Source organism: Haplochromis burtoni, unplaced genomic scaffold (assembly GCF_018398535.1).
Source record: "Haplochromis burtoni strain Fernald_Lab_line unplaced genomic scaffold, NCSU_Asbu1 Contig_981, whole genome shotgun sequence".
Taxonomy (NCBI): Eukaryota; Metazoa; Chordata; class Actinopteri; order Cichliformes; family Cichlidae; genus Haplochromis; species Haplochromis burtoni.
In genome coordinates this window covers 39,477-54,678 of record NW_024583342.1, presented here as the reverse complement: position 1 = coordinate 54,678, position 15,202 = coordinate 39,477, and the positions used below count along the sequence as shown (strand labels likewise).

General features: G+C 37.3%; 4 protein-coding genes across 7 annotated transcripts in view; 3 read left to right on the top strand and 1 right to left on the bottom strand.

The window, feature by feature from the left end:
* The first annotated feature begins 305 nt into the window (after positions 1–305).
* Positions 306–3,345, top strand: LOC102300012 (lysozyme c-1). 2 transcript variants are annotated; one of them, XM_042216248.1, is made up of 6 exons: positions 306–393; positions 714–875; positions 1,851–2,020; positions 2,066–2,183; positions 2,275–2,335; positions 2,996–3,345. In XM_042216248.1, the coding sequence occupies exons 2-6, from the start codon at positions 725–727 to the stop codon at positions 3,060–3,062; spliced, it is 567 nt and encodes a 188-aa protein (XP_042072182.1). In that variant the 5' UTR covers positions 306–393; positions 714–724; the 3' UTR covers positions 3,063–3,345. The 2 variants fall into 2 exon arrangements, with proteins under 2 accessions (XP_042072182.1, XP_005951665.1); XM_005951603.3 differs by having other exon boundaries at positions 1,851–2,183.
* Positions 3,346–7,510: 4,165 nt separating this feature from the next.
* On the top strand, positions 7,511–10,211 carry LOC102300312. The gene is made up of 5 exons (XM_005951604.2): positions 7,511–7,644; positions 8,172–8,321; positions 8,773–9,225; positions 9,321–9,381; positions 9,971–10,211. The coding sequence occupies exons 2-5, from the start codon at positions 8,183–8,185 to the stop codon at positions 10,035–10,037; spliced, it is 720 nt and encodes a 239-aa protein (XP_005951666.1). The 5' UTR covers positions 7,511–7,644; positions 8,172–8,182; the 3' UTR covers positions 10,038–10,211.
* Positions 10,212–10,357: 146 nt separating this feature from the next.
* Positions 10,358–13,960, bottom strand: LOC121812959. The gene is made up of 3 exons (XM_042216247.1): positions 13,478–13,960; positions 12,691–12,813; positions 10,358–12,311 (listed from the first exon to the last, which is right to left on the bottom strand). The coding sequence occupies exons 1-3, from the start codon at positions 13,953–13,955 to the stop codon at positions 12,289–12,291; spliced, it is 624 nt and encodes a 207-aa protein (XP_042072181.1). The 5' UTR covers positions 13,956–13,960; the 3' UTR covers positions 10,358–12,288.
* An 892-nt stretch (positions 13,961–14,852) lies between these two features.
* LOC121812957 (sialic acid-binding Ig-like lectin 14) overlaps positions 14,853–15,202 on the top strand; it is a 32,665-nt gene continuing 32,315 nt past the window's right edge. Inside the window, exon 1 of one of the 3 annotated variants that reach the window (XM_042216245.1) lies at positions 14,853–15,147. The gene's annotated coding sequence lies outside the window, so the exon portion shown is untranslated. The remainder of the gene's footprint in view (positions 15,148–15,202) is intronic. The other 2 variants (XM_042216243.1, XM_042216246.1) reach the window with 2 other exon arrangements.

Below are 15,202 nucleotides of genomic sequence, written 5' to 3'. Positions count from 1 at the left end.
GAAATACAGTCTACGTGAAGCAAATGCACAAATATATTGACATTCATCAGGTTCACATTGCCTTTACAGTGAAACCACAAAATTCAGAGAAGCCTTCTCGCTGGCATGCCCCTGAATGATCCTCTTGGGTGCTGTCATTTGATAGTCAGGTAAATGAAAGCTTTGAATGTCATGTTCTGGTACTGGGTATTTAGTGTCATGTGGGCATTTATGTATTGTTCATCAACATCAAATTTTCCTTTCTCAAGCGAAACTTCCCAGACAACAAAGACAGCAGTAAAACAGGCTGGCCCAATGGTCAAAGGCATCATATATAAACTCACAGGCTCTGTCTGCAAACATACACAGGGGGACATTTCTCTCAGTCAACAGTCAATCAGGTTGATCAACGTGGTAAGGAAGAATTCTCTTCATTATTTTAATTGTTATGACTTTGTTTTGTTATATTATGTAAAAAGGATCAATTTTATTTACTGACAACTGTTTCTTTTCTTTTTTTTCTTAAATTGGCATCTTCATTGTAGGGTTGTTGAAAATTATTTGGGCAAAAAGCATAATTGAAAATGAGAAGTTTTTAATGAATTTCAAAAGTTCTGCAGTTCAACTGGGGAATTTTTAGCATTTTAGCATTAATTATTAGCGATGTTGACTTTTGGTAGTGGAGAGTTTTGAAGAACATATGATAATTAAAACAAACAATGATTCCTCCACAGAAAGTGCTGACATGAAGCTTGGGTTGCTTGTCATGGTAGCTGTGGCAGTTGTGCTGCCCAGCTTTTCTGAGAGCAGGATTGTCTCCAAATGTGAGCTCAAAGACAAGCTCGGGAAAATGATCAATCTGCCCAGAAAATCAAAGGAAAAAATCTTGGCAATAGGTGAGCTTAAATGCATTTGTTGTGTTCAACTTTTATGACCTCCAAACACACATCCCTTGGGCACTAATTAAAATCAGTGGTAAAGCTGAAATGTCCAAAAGTATAATTCTGATGTATTGAAGTTCACTGCTATTTTATGATTCTTCTCTACCAGAGGAAAATACTAACCCCATTTTAAATATCTGGACTTTAAGTTACTGTTTACTGTGAAATTTGTAGAATTTGCAGAATAAAGTCAGCAAATTAACTCTGATACAATATAAGCAGCATGTAATTTTATACTTACATATACTTTGTTACTTTATTGCTATTACATATTACTTTAGCAACTGCAGCAATAATGTAATTGTATCAATAATCTATTGATATATTATATATATTTAAAAGTATCCATTCGAAGAAAACAAAGTTCAAGTAAGATGATAACTCTCACTATCACCTTTTTTAAATCTACTCCTCCCTTTTTTGTTTGCATTCTGACATCTGCTGATACACCTGGCTTGCTGCAAATGTCTGTGAGCTGAATAGAAAGTCCCATCTGAATGTCAGCCTCATCACAATGTTTGATAAAAAAGCATATCAAAATGCCCATGAAAAGATAATAAAATAAAAATAGATAGACTATGTCAAAGAATGTCTACTTTAAAGAATTGTCTAAAAAACTCCCCCAAAAAACTCCTTGTAAAACATCAACTTAGGGGTATTTTTTTGTCTCCTTTAGTTTACACTTGGCTTCTGTGAAGTAGCACTGCAACACCTGGACTAATTTCTCTATTCATTTGCTGATAAAACTGATGTACAATGTGCTATTTTTGATTGTTTACAGTAGCCACTAAAATAAAACTAAAAGCACACATATTATGGAAGGTAAAAGAGAAAACAGCAACAACAACTCTTACTGTGTATCATATTTTGTTCTTTTTTTGTCTTTCTTCCCTGTTTGGTCTCTTTGTGTACATGACTGATTTGCTGCAGTTATCTGTGACGTGAAACGGAGGTCTGATCTGAACACTGCTTTGGTCACATCATTTGGAAAGTGCACTAACACTACTACTAGACCAACTAGTACTAACTCCACCATCAGCTCAGTGAACACAACCCTTGAGTCAAACAGCACAAGTAGCAGTGAGGAAGACAGCAGTGAGGAGGAGAGCAGGCAAATTAACGGAGGAGTGGAAGACAGCAGTGAGGAGGAAAACTTGACGCCTTTGTCCCTCAGCCTTTACGGGCTCTTCCAGCTGTCTGACAGGAAGTTCTGTGATTCAGGGTATTGCCCATCTGAAAATTTGTGTAATACCTCCTGCACAGGTGAGGTCCTACACCAAAAGCAAACACAGATTTATTAGGTAAGTTTTGATTTTGATTTTGCGTATTAAAAATAGTTTCTTTTTTCTTGCAGCCTTTAACGACGAGGACATAACTGATGATATTGCTTGTGTTATCCAGACTGGATACTGGAAGTAAGTTTCTGGAGAGCAAAACAGACATAGGTCGGATAAATAATCAAACCTTTGAATAAATATGAGATGACTGAGCGATACATCAGCTAACTGATCAATTTAGATATGCGAAACAACAGTTGACAAATGACAGGAAAATCTTATCGACCTTTTGCATCACAGCTTCAGTGCTCAGTGGCCTTCTGTCTTTAGCTTTACTCTGATGTTTGAACATCATTGTTTCAAAATATTTGATCTAATTTGGTGCTTTCATGATGGTGGTGGAGACCACTGTCTGACATTCTGGTTAGGATTTCTGAGGGGGATCAGGATACTTTCTGTGTATGAAGGTACATCAAAGTGAAGATTCCTTCTCATATTTAAGTGTTACATTCAAAAGCTACACATGTGTGCCAGTTTAGCTCCCTGCGTAGAACAGGTGATCATTATGTCATAAGGTTCATGCAGAGGCCTGGGTTTAAATCTGCCACAAGGTCAATTATGGCATGTCTCCCAGCTATCCCTTCTTCTTATCAATGTTCAGAAAGTGTACTTAAAAAGAAATATACATATAAATGGGTGTATGGAATAAAACACTAAGTTAATCCAAAGAAAACTACAACAGAGAAATACAAAAAAAATTGTGTTGCCTAATAACTGTCTTTTGCTCTAATCAAACAGGGAGATTGAGATGACAGCCCCAGAGTCATGTCGTCGCAACTGGAATTGCTTCAAAGAATGTAAATGAATGGCTGTGAGATCACAGTTTATACGTGCAGAATCACAACTATTTATTCTTCAGAACCATCTCCTGTTAGCTGTGATCAAGAAACTGCATGCTCCATTACCTACTGTTACGAAGCACTATTGTCTTTCTTTGGTGGGGGAATCTTTCAATAAATATTACTTTGCAGCATGAATGTATATTCCCATAGTAACACCAAAGCTCACACTCTGCTGCTCTTCTTATCACATAACATTAAGAGCTGTGTGGGAAACAGAACCCACCATAAATGATTCCCATATGAAATTAAAAAAAAACCCCAGAATAATCTAAGATATTTAAAGACCTACTTGTGAGCCTTATTTTTGATCAAATTCTAATACTTGCCCTCAACACAAAAATTAAGGGCTAGGTAGGTTATGATAGCTATTTTCCTTTAATAAATTAAATTTACATTTAAAATCTGTATGTTGTATTTAATTTGGTTGTTTTTATTTAGTTAGTTTTTCAATATGTAGTGTGACAAATATGCAAAAGGGGAAAAAAGAGAAATCAGCTACTGGAGAACAGTTAATGGGGAAATTTGGATACATAAATAGATTGTTTGTAATAAAAACACTTACCTGTAAATGCACTTGAACAGGGGGCAAACAATGTTTTTACAGGGAAGAGGAAATATTTGTACTGTAAACAATTCAGTCATGTGTAACAACATCTATTTAACAGGAAAGAAATATTTATGCTGGAAACAACTGTTTTAAAATCTAAGAGACCATTACATTAATGCTCGACCCCCCCTCCAGCAGATCCAAGTACTTGCATAAGGAAATGATGATGTAATTACTGATGCCAATTGAGCCCAGTGTCACAACCATAAACTGGATCAGATTAAAACATACCATTTGTACTGCCTGTCTTGACTCTACATGGACATCTTCAACTTTCTGCACATCTTTCTTGCTAAAGAATTGTATATTTTTATTTTAATAGTAAAATAAATCTGTACTATATTACCAAACAAAATTTACTATTAGCTGAAAATGACAAGTGGTGGAGGAAATTTTAAACCTTTCTAAGAGAGATAAGATAAACCTTTATTAGTCCCACACTAATAAAAAACATTTTTGGTCATGGCAGAAAGTACAAGTTTAAGAGCAGTAAAAGTTGAGAAAAACACAATGGAATAGGATAAGATAAAATAGAATAACATACTGTATAACATAAAATACATTGAAAATAGCTCAGTATAGACAAAACTGTATTACTGGAAAACTGTGCCTAAAATATTAAATATAAAAATAATAATTCTCCATAAAAATGTTCCCCATCTGCAGTAGATGGATTACTTACTGAATGTGGCCAAACTTGAGCTTGTTTTATATAGTTTATATTCTATTTTATGTCCAGCATTATAATTTATAAATCATATGTTTGTGGCTGTCCTGTAAGTACAACATAAGAATGAAAAAAGGCCCTGGGCTAGACCCAGGACTCTCTGGAGCAATTATATCTCTCAGCTGGACTGGGAACGCCATGTGTTCCTCTGGATAAGCTGGAGGAGCTTCACCTCTTTTTAAAAAAAACATTGAAAGGAACATTCTCTGGCCTGTCTCTCTGATGACGTACATTTTTTTGTAGATAATTTTCAAATTAAGAATAGTGAAGCATTTAAAATTTACAATACAAAATTTTTAGAATGACACCATCACATGAACTTACAGTGCATCGGAAAAGTACTTACATCATTTGATTTGTTCCCCATTTTGTCACGTTACAGCCTTATTCCAAAATGCACTGAATGAATTTTTCACCATTTTATTATTCTACACAGAATCCCTTTTTTGAAAATTCTGACTTAAAGTAACTTAATGTTGTTGTGTTTGTCAGATCAGCTTACATTGATGGTATTTTTTTTATAGAGAAGCTATAGAATAAAAAGACAATTGAGAATAGTATGATATCCATGACACACACCAATATAATGATGGGTGCAGCATACTTGAAGCCTATCCAAGCTGTCCTGAATACAAGAGGTGTGGTACACAAAGGGCAGTACCAGTCTTGTTTAAAAGACATTTCACAATGCACAATAACTTGAGCAATAGATCATGAATAGACCCACTATTTCACTGACTTTCACTTTCTGGAAATATTAAACAGATTAAAATGAAAAAGTAGTTCCTGAGTCACTCTGTGTGGGATGAAATCATATAAAAATTCATTCCTGGAGCAAACAGACCCATTTGTATTGACTTTTTACTGAAAGCATATTGATTTCCTCTCCTGATATTTAGACTGTAGTATTGATATTTTAACTTTTGCCTATTTTACTTTTACTGAATCAGTACTGAGTCCTTATTGGGGTCTGACAAATGCACATCAGTCAGGATTAAATACCAGCACATGGTTCTAATCAATCAACACCTGTACCAAAATATTGTAACCCCTAGAGTGTGTTAAAAATCAGCCCATACATATCAAAATAGCTGACCCCCATATCTATAAAATTATAAAAGGAAATACAAAACTATCTGGGAAAAAGACTAAAGAAGGCAATTCTTAATGAAATCAAAAGAGAATATAATTCAACCATTAAAATCAAGTTTACAGTGTTAACAATGTTTTACTAATCAAAATGTGATGCCATTTAATAAACAGAGATGGGTTGCAACGTGTTACTGTAATCGAATTACTTTTTTCAAGTAACAAGTAAAGGATTACTATTGCAAAAAAGCTTTGGAATTAGTGTGTTACTGCATTACTAAACTGTGATTTTGTTTGTTAGATTGTCTCATGACAATGGCGTACAAACATGTGACATCCATGGCAGCACCAGACGTGTGTAGATCAATGAAGGATAATATGGGGTGTGAGAGAGAGTGCGACCATGCAGCGTTTAAAGCTTGGAAGTACTGACATTAAGTTAAGTTTGATTCTGTAAAAAGTGACAAAAACATTAGCGTCTGCTGTACACACTGCATGGGAAGAAAACTTCTTTCCACAGTGAAAAATTAAACTTCAATCTGAACAAGCACTTAGCACGCTGCCACGAGAACGTGAAATTCATAGAGAAACACTGGGACTGTACTTGAATCTCTTCTTTATTCTTCCAACATTACAAAAAATAATGGCATTCAAGGCTATACGCTAAAAAAGAACTGTAACATTTTACAAAGTGGTTCATCTTTCCCATTTTCCTTTTAGTCACTTTCTTTTCCTTCTCTTTAGTCCCAGCTAATTCCCAACTCTGGGACATTTAAAATTCATCTTATCTTATTATGTACGTCCTATTGGACAACACATTTGTGAAACTGTCCATTCTACATGTTCTAGGACTTACGACAGGGGAAATTTCCTGTGTGTTTGAAGCCAAGTTGTTTTGGTTGGCAGCAACGTTGAATCAGTTTGCCATGGAGTTCAGAAAACAGCTATCTTAAAGAAGCATCACTCTACATTAAACATTAAACAGAATTACGCTAATTCTATGTAGCAATGGGGCGAGGAGGGGGTGACAAAAAAAAACTCACCTTAACCAAACAGACATGAAAAGCATGAATTATTCTGTGTAGCCTTGTGCCAAATATTTAACTTAATTTGACTGCAGTAAAATGGACTTTCAAGTGGTTTGTGTTGTTTTTTACTTTTTCATTTTACTTTTTCATTTCATGCACCCCTGGTTGTAGAATAACCCGCTGTAAGCCTATATAAACATTAAAATAACTTTACATTGTATGCAGAGTGGAGTTAAATCAGTGAGTAAACATTTCTAAGGACACTTAAGCCCCTCTCTTCGTCACACTGTGACTAGATGATTGTTTAGGTGGACACTGACTGACTTAAACGGGTTCTTTTAAAACAAAGATCATTGTTAACGTGTTTAACTTCCTGGAGACTGGTAAAGTCATTCGACGTGTTTCAATGATGATGCAGCAAAACTAACTATGGCAAACTATTTAGATCAGCACTGGATAAATATGAGCAAACTTTACACAAGACAGAAAATATCATCATTGATACATTTATTTCTCTGCATAGATGTTGCTGTGAATTTCTTTAAATATGGTATGAATAGTAACTGACATTTAAGCATGAACTAATCTCATTTTAGTCTCCAGTGATCAATGTCATTGTGATTTCATATCAGTTTGATTCTAAATATTTCAAGGAGAGATGTTCCTTGAAATGCAAATGCACAAATACACAGAGATTAATCAGGGTCACATCTCCAGTACAGTTAAATTGCAAAATTCAAATGAGTAAAGTCCATAGTTTGCCCCGGAATAATCTTTTTGGGTGTTGTCATTTTTTATTCGAGTCCATGACAACGATCGATGCAATGGTCAGGTGCTGGGTGATTTAATGTCATATGGGCTTGGTAAAAGAATATAATCCATGTCCTAACAATGATCACAGCCACCTTTGTGTATTGTGTCACGAACATTAAAAATTTTCCTGTTTCACAAGTGAAACTCCCCAGACAACAAAGACAGCAGTAAAGCAGGCTGGTCCAGTGGTAAAACGCATATATAAACTCACAGGCTGTGTTTGCAAACATTAACAGAGGGAAATTTCTCCGGGTTAACTGTCCATCGGGTAGATCACAGTGGTAAGGAAGATTTTCTTCACTATTTTGATTATCACTTAGTGCTTGTTATATTCGCAAAACAAAAATTACATCCTGTTCCATCACTTGCTCTGTTAGTGGTTTTTAAAAAATTTTTTAACACTGACTTCATTGTAGAGTTAGAAAAAAAATGAATGAGGAGAAATTATTTGACAATAAACTGTGTTGACTCCATCTGCTTTAAAGTCAGGGAGTGTGTGCTCGTTTGAAAACCTTATTTTAAACCAACAGATCCAAACAATCAAAATTAGTTTAAATAAATCTTAAAAGTTCTGCAATTACATTGTGGAAAGCCGAATACAGATTAATAACAAATTCTTGCAAGTTTCATTTATTTGTATGTATCCTTTAACTTATTTTTGACATTTTGTAGAAATGTGAATGAGTGTCATCAAACAAGAAAAAAGCCATGAATCCATATAGATTTTTAGCAATTTGAGAAATTGGGGTACATATACAAATTTTAACAAATATATTTTAAGGTTTTTTTTTTTCATGTTTTCCCACAGAAAGTGCTGACATGAAACTCGGGTTGCTTGTTGTGGTGGCTGTGGCAGTTCTGCTGCCCAGCTTTTCTGAGAGCCGGATCGTCTCCAAATGCGAGCTCAAAGACAAGCTTGGGAAAGTGATACGTCTGCCCAGGACACTCTTGGCTATAAGTAAGTCCAATGACTTAAATCCATGACAAAAGTCTGTACCTTAGTTGTAGACTAGAATACCACTGAGGTATTTAAGCCTAATGCTGTTTTTTGATTATTCTGTATTAGAAGAAAATATTAACTTTTATAAATCTGATAGCTTCAGTTACTGTTTAAATTCAAAGGCAGCATTAAGAGCACAGAGAGAGAGAGAGCCTAGACCAGTTTGTCTATTCATTTATAAATAAATCTGACATCCAATGAAATATATTTTTCACTAATTGGTGCCTCTATATATTTCATGTGGCCCCCATGACTGAAAAAAGTAACCACTAAAGTAAAACTAAAAGCACATACATTTAGAAGGTTGAAAGAAAACAGCAACTCTTACTGGCTATCACCTTTATAATTGCATTTTTTTTTCTCCTTTGTTTGCTTTTACTTCTTTGCATGTGTGACTTGTTTGCCACAGTTGTCTGTGAAGTGGACAGGATCTCTCATCTGAACACCAGCTTGGTCAATGTGCTTGGCAAGCGCACAACTACCACACTAAAGCCAACAACCCCCTCCACAACAGCAGTCACCTTAACGACCACTGGAGCGACGACACTTACAAGCACCAACTCTACTACAACTGCTATTACTACTACTACTACTGTCATGACTACTAACTCCACCATCAGCTCAGTGAACACAACCCTTGTGTCAAACAGCACAAGTGGCATGAAAAGAAGAAAGCGACATGCTCACTCGAGCAGTGAGGAGGAGATCGGGCAAATTGGCGGAGGAGAGGAAGACAGCAGTGAGGAGGAAAACTTGAAGCCTTCGTCCCTCGGCCTTTACGGGCTCTTCCAGCTGCCTGACAACATTTTCTGTAATTCGGGGCTTCGTCCATCCAGAAATGTTTGCCGCACCTCCTGCAACTGTGAGTTCTTGCACCCACAGCGGGTTAATTTATTATGTTTTGCTTTTTTGTTTTTTTATTTTGCATATTAAAAATTGTTTCTTTTTTCCTCGCAGCCTTCACTGACAATAACATAACTGACGATATTGCTTGTTTCATTAACACTGGTTACTGGAGGTAAGTTTCTGGACAGCATAATACATATAGGTCAAATAAATAATCAAACCTTTGAATAAATGATGTGATGAATAAGTGATGAATTATTTGACTAATTTATTTGCAGTATATATACTGTACAACAATTGACAAATTAAAGAAAAATCCGATATAAACTGATTTAGCAAGCTGTGACATTAATACAGCTTCAGTACTCCCTTGCATGTCTCTGGAACTTTAATGTAAGGACTGAACACCATTGTTAAGAAATCACTGTCTGAGATGCTGGTTAGGATTTCTGAAGGGGATCCACCTCATATATGGATGCAATAATCAAACATTACAAATGTGTACAGCTTAGCTCACTCAGTAAAGCATGTGATCAATATGCCATAAGGTTAATGCTGAGGCCTGGGTTTGAATCTGTCCCCAAAATCAGTCATTGCATATCTTCCAACAACTGTCAAAAAAGTGCATTCTTTATATTAAAAAGAAGCAGATACACAAAACGCTTAAGTGAAGGCACTGAATATAACACAAATATGTTAATGTAAAGAGAAATACAACATATGGTGTTGCCTAATAATTACCTTTTGTTTTAATCCAACAGGAACATTGTGAGGAGAGCCTCTCACTCATGTCGTCACAACATGAATTTCTTAAGAGAATGTAAATAAGTGGATGTGGAATCACAGTTTTTCCCTGCAGAATCACAAAAAATTCTTCACAGTTTCCATCTCCAGTGATCTGTGATTAAGGAACCGCATGCTCCATTATCTACTTTACCTTATGAAGCACTATTTTCTTTCTTTGGTGGAGGAATCTTTCAATAAACATTACTTTGCAGCATATATACAGTGGTGTGAAACGTGTTTGCTTCCTTCCTATTTTCTGTTTTTTGTATGTTTGTCACACTTAAATGTTTCAGATCATCAAACAAATTTTACTATTAGACAAACTAAACACAAAATTAATGTTTTTTAATGAAGATGTTTATTATTAAGGGAAAAAAAATCCAAACCTAAATGGCCTTCTGTGAAAAAGTGATTGCCCCCTAAACCTAATAATTGGTTGGGCCACCCTTAGGAGCAACAATTACAATCAACCAATCAAGTTTAAGAGGTTAATATTGTTTTTCTGAAGTCACGCAGAGGTCGACTTGCTGGTGTGTTTTGGATCATTGTAGTGCTACAGAACCCAAATGTGCTTCAGCTTGAAGTCACAAACAGATAGTCAGACATTCTCCATCAGATATTTTTTGGCAGACAGCAGAATTCATGGTTCCATTTGCTACAGCAAGTATTCTAGGTCTCTGACATAGAGGCCAGGGAAGCAGAAGAACATCATATCAAAAAGTGCTAATCCCTGCTGGACATTTTTCAAAGCTGGGAGGGTGCTTATAGAATGCTACAGGTGATCCAGGAAAGAAGGACAACCAATAAGACTGAATAAGCAAAAACTCTGGTGATTCTTTATGTGTCAAGATTATTGGAGCAGCTGAGCTGTGTTACTTTCACTACCTAATATCTATGGGGCTTTGAAACCCCAAAACACATTACTCTAAAAATTGGTCCAACTAAGAATCTGGTCCCTTGGCACAAGCAGAGCAATACAGAGTACACTATGCTGCAAAAATTGTGGGGGAAACAAAGAAATGTCACTGTATACAGTCAGTTCTAGTGACAAGTATATCTAATGTTGACACTCACAGCAGCTTTTGTGTTATTTCCTCATTTTGCATCAGTTTTTAGCCTCACATTTGACTGACTTCTCTTTTTTTTGGAACTCATGAATATGCCAATTTATATATGAATATGTTAATATATCAGTTTTATTCAAAGACAGCAAGATGGTGTAATTATTTTATGTATAGTTGGGTTTCTTTTGTTTGTTAGTTTTAGTGTGTAAGAATATTCAACACTGTTATCAATACATTTGTCACAAAATGTCTCTCTGTGAAAAATGGGTTTAAAAACATAAACAACTGTGGGATACTGTTTGCTTTTGTGTGCGAGCCCTGTCAAACACCTGTCCATTATGCTAGCAGTGTACAAGCGTTCATTTGTTGTTTTTATTCATGCCCTATACCTCAAATATGAGGTCTCATATTTTCAAATATGAAGTCTCTCAAATTGAAGAAACTATTAGCTTAAGCAACAGAGTGATAATATCTGAAAAAAAAGATCAGTTAATGTCCCATGTGGCCATAAAATGTTGAAGCTGCAATTTCATAATTTTTAAAGAAAGTCCACATCCTCTGTTAGCCCCTACAAATGTAGTCTCAGCAGAAAGCCCATGATGTCCCTTTGACAGTACAGCAGCAGTCACATAGATTGCATAAACGGTGCTCAGTATGGAGGCCTCAGGCTCATGTCCCGACAAAGAACAAAAATTAATTGCTGGATCTTCCCGTTTGAATCTCCATTATGAGACTACATCCACAGATAAAGACAAAACCTTGACTGATGAAGCGTAGCGAGGAAAATATGTACCTAACCAAAGTCTACTTGCACATGAATTGACAACCCGATTAACGCTTTCATGAGAAAGTTGCAGTTTCGTTCAGCTTCATCCTTATTCAGATGCTAAAAGTGAAGATCTTGGTTAGGATCAATCTTCATTTGTAAATAAACGTTCTCAGTGATGATACGGATACAGATCCTCTCTCAGTGACGATCACCTGTCCATCAACCTTTTCATTTCCACCTCAGATACTGAACTTGACTTTAAAGCCCCAAAAAGATGACACAAGAAAACAGAGCTGAAAAACTGAAGATGAAGTAATCAATATACAAGCAAACTACTAGGCTGCAAGCATAAAAAGAAAATGGATGAAGTGCTATTGCAGCTGTTTCAGACTGAAACAGTCCTGCCATGGTCATCTTGCATCACAGCATCAGTCTGTAGTTATCACTGCAGGTGATGATCCTACAGCCTCCTCCTGACGAAAGCTTAGGGGCAAAAAGAATAAAAATTAATATTATATTATGATAGCTAAATCAAATTATTATAGCTTGACACTCTCCAGAGTGAATCAAAAGTTGTAACTTCTCCATCTGTGGCTGTAGTTCAGGAGGTAGCATAGGTCATCTAGTAATCGGAAGTTTGTGGTTGCAGACTGGCTGCTCCAGGCTGCATGTAGACTTGGGCAAGATACTAACCCTGAGGTGCTCTCCGATACATTCATCAGGATGTGAATATAAGATAGAAAGCACTTGCAAAAAAAGTTTATAAAAATCTCTTTGTATGAATGGGTGAATGAGGCCAGCTGTATAAAGCTCTTGGAGTGCTCAGAGTGCAAAAGTGCCGGATAAAAACCAGTCATTTTACCATCTTCTTTGTCTAATCCTCTTGAGTAATGTGGTCTGTGTGTGGATCCTTTTGGAACAGCCACAGTTGCTGCAGGTGTCCTGAATTGATTGGTGGGTTTTCTCTTCTGCTGAGAGCCTTCTGCTGATAACATGTGAGAGAAGAGCAGGTGTGAGAAAACAGAATCCATAAATCATGACAATAGTTTGACTTTTGCTGTGATAATGACATTTAGATGATTACATTGTCTGTCATTAACAGTGGGTGTAGCAGGAACTACACTGGAGACTGTCACACCCGACTGGGTCACTGAAAGCTGTAATGCTCAGAGAGTGTTCTGCTCAGCTCTTTCAACCATTTATTAATATAATCACTGATGTTGTATTTCATAGACACAAACTCAACAGAGGGGTCCAGAGTCGGCCGGGGGCTGGGACCCAGCCTATGGGGAGGCCCTGGAGTGAGTAACAGTCTCTAAACTAGCCAGCTGTTGAGGAAGGATTGCATTTCTAACGTGTTTGTCTCTCTGCAAATAATACGTACTAGAAAAAGAGTCAAAAATGGGAGGCACGGACGCAGCCTCCCGTACAGAGGGAGTCTGTGAAGACGGAGACGCCATGGATAACTGGGCTAGCGGAGATACCGGAGTCCGAGTTGCTTGCAGCTGTGCAGCTAAACGAGGTAAAGACAGCTCAGCAGGAGAATGAACAGGCAGCAAACAGTTCTCCTTGTCGTCTGCTGCACCAAACAAAGCCCCTGGATAAACTGTTCCACAGTCCAAGACAGAAAAAGGGTCCTTCTCACTCACCACGACCGGCAGTTCTGAAGTTCCAATATCCGGCTGTGGGGTGACGCGCCAACGGCGCGATCGTCGCTTCCTCCCGGGCAACACCTCCGGCGGGCCGGGCAACACCTCCGGCGGGCCGGGCAAAACCTCCGGCGGGCCGGGCAACACCTCCGGCGGGCCGGGCAAACACCTCCGGCGGGCCGGGCAAAACCTCCGGCAGGAGAAGCTGACGTGACTGTTCCGGGGCGGCCGTAATCCGCTGCTGCTGGACAAAGTCTGTGGATTCCCGAGCTCGCACCACCCCCCGGGCTTTACGCAGGTTGCAAATTAAGCCTGAAACTCCCTTAAGCTGGCAGAGGTAGGGATTTTCTTCCAGGATTGCTTCGATGGCTTTTAACCCCACCACTTGTGCCCTTGCGTTGGTGGTGTGGGTTACCCAGTCCATCAGGCGTCGGATGCGTGCGAGGTCGCTCTCTCCAGACAAAGCTGCTGGGTCCATGTTTGGTTGGCTCGTACAGTGTTGAAGTTCACCTTTATCACAGACACAGCATCATCTCCATCATCACCATCATCACCATACATATGATGTAATGACCACTTACTCGCTCAGTGCATGTTATTTGATTCACATTAATAGAGAGGAATAAACGCTTTTATGAGTTGTATCATCCTCTCATCATCTCATACATCGTTTCAATCATTTTCAGGCTCTAAACATATAAACTAACAGTGGGAGAAGTCACCACAGTCATTAAAACAAATAAAACAGCTGTAAACAGCATTAATGCTACTTGGTTAACACAGCACACTGACCAACATTGTACATGATGAGTTACAACCAGTAAAATTAATAACTGACAGTGTAAGAAGAGCAAATCTCAGACGAGAGCAGCCGACGTGTTTCCAGATGATCTACGGATCACTTCAGTACGAGTCGTTTATTAACACAATTAAACAGCATGAAGGGCATTTGGTTAATGAAACACAATGACCAACGGACTTCATAAATATTTTGAAGGTATAAAATTAATATCTGACTGTGTAGGACTCCAAGTCCTCCGCAGGTGTTAGCTGAAGGTATGTTACTGTGAAACAATAAATTCACAAAGTCACAGAATAGAAACACAACAGCTGCAAAGTGTGCTGAGTGTGAGTCTAAAATAATATTTTTTTAAGTGTTTTTACTGTTATTAAAATTTTGAAAAACCAAAGGACAATGAATGAGTCAGTACTCAGAGAGGAAAACACTGCCTCCTAGCGTCAATTTGTGTTATTACACCAAATCCATGATGGACAGTGTAAAATGTAGTTGGAGTGATAAATGATTTAAATTTTGGTCAACATTAATAGATATATAAGAGAACTATTTGCTGAAATAGTTTGTTTTAACGTTTCTCTTATTTAAAGAAGAAGTCATCACTTTGGTCACTTCAATCGTTTAGTCAATTTTTGCAAAAAACAAACAAACCCAAACCCAAATACAAGTTATTAATGTGGAGTGATTGCAAATGTTTACAGCAGCTTCTATGTTGCAGAGATCGTGGAAAGGAAAAAAGGTGACAGTCACTTCTGGTCATGTTCACACTCACTGTGTCTTTTGTGTTAGTTCCTCATTTTACATCTTTTTTGAACACTTCTTTAAAAACCTCACATCCAAAGAACTGACTGCTCGACAAACATCATGAAATAATGTAAGTTATCACATTTTCACTATGATACGAATATCAAGGTTTTAGGAAAATATGA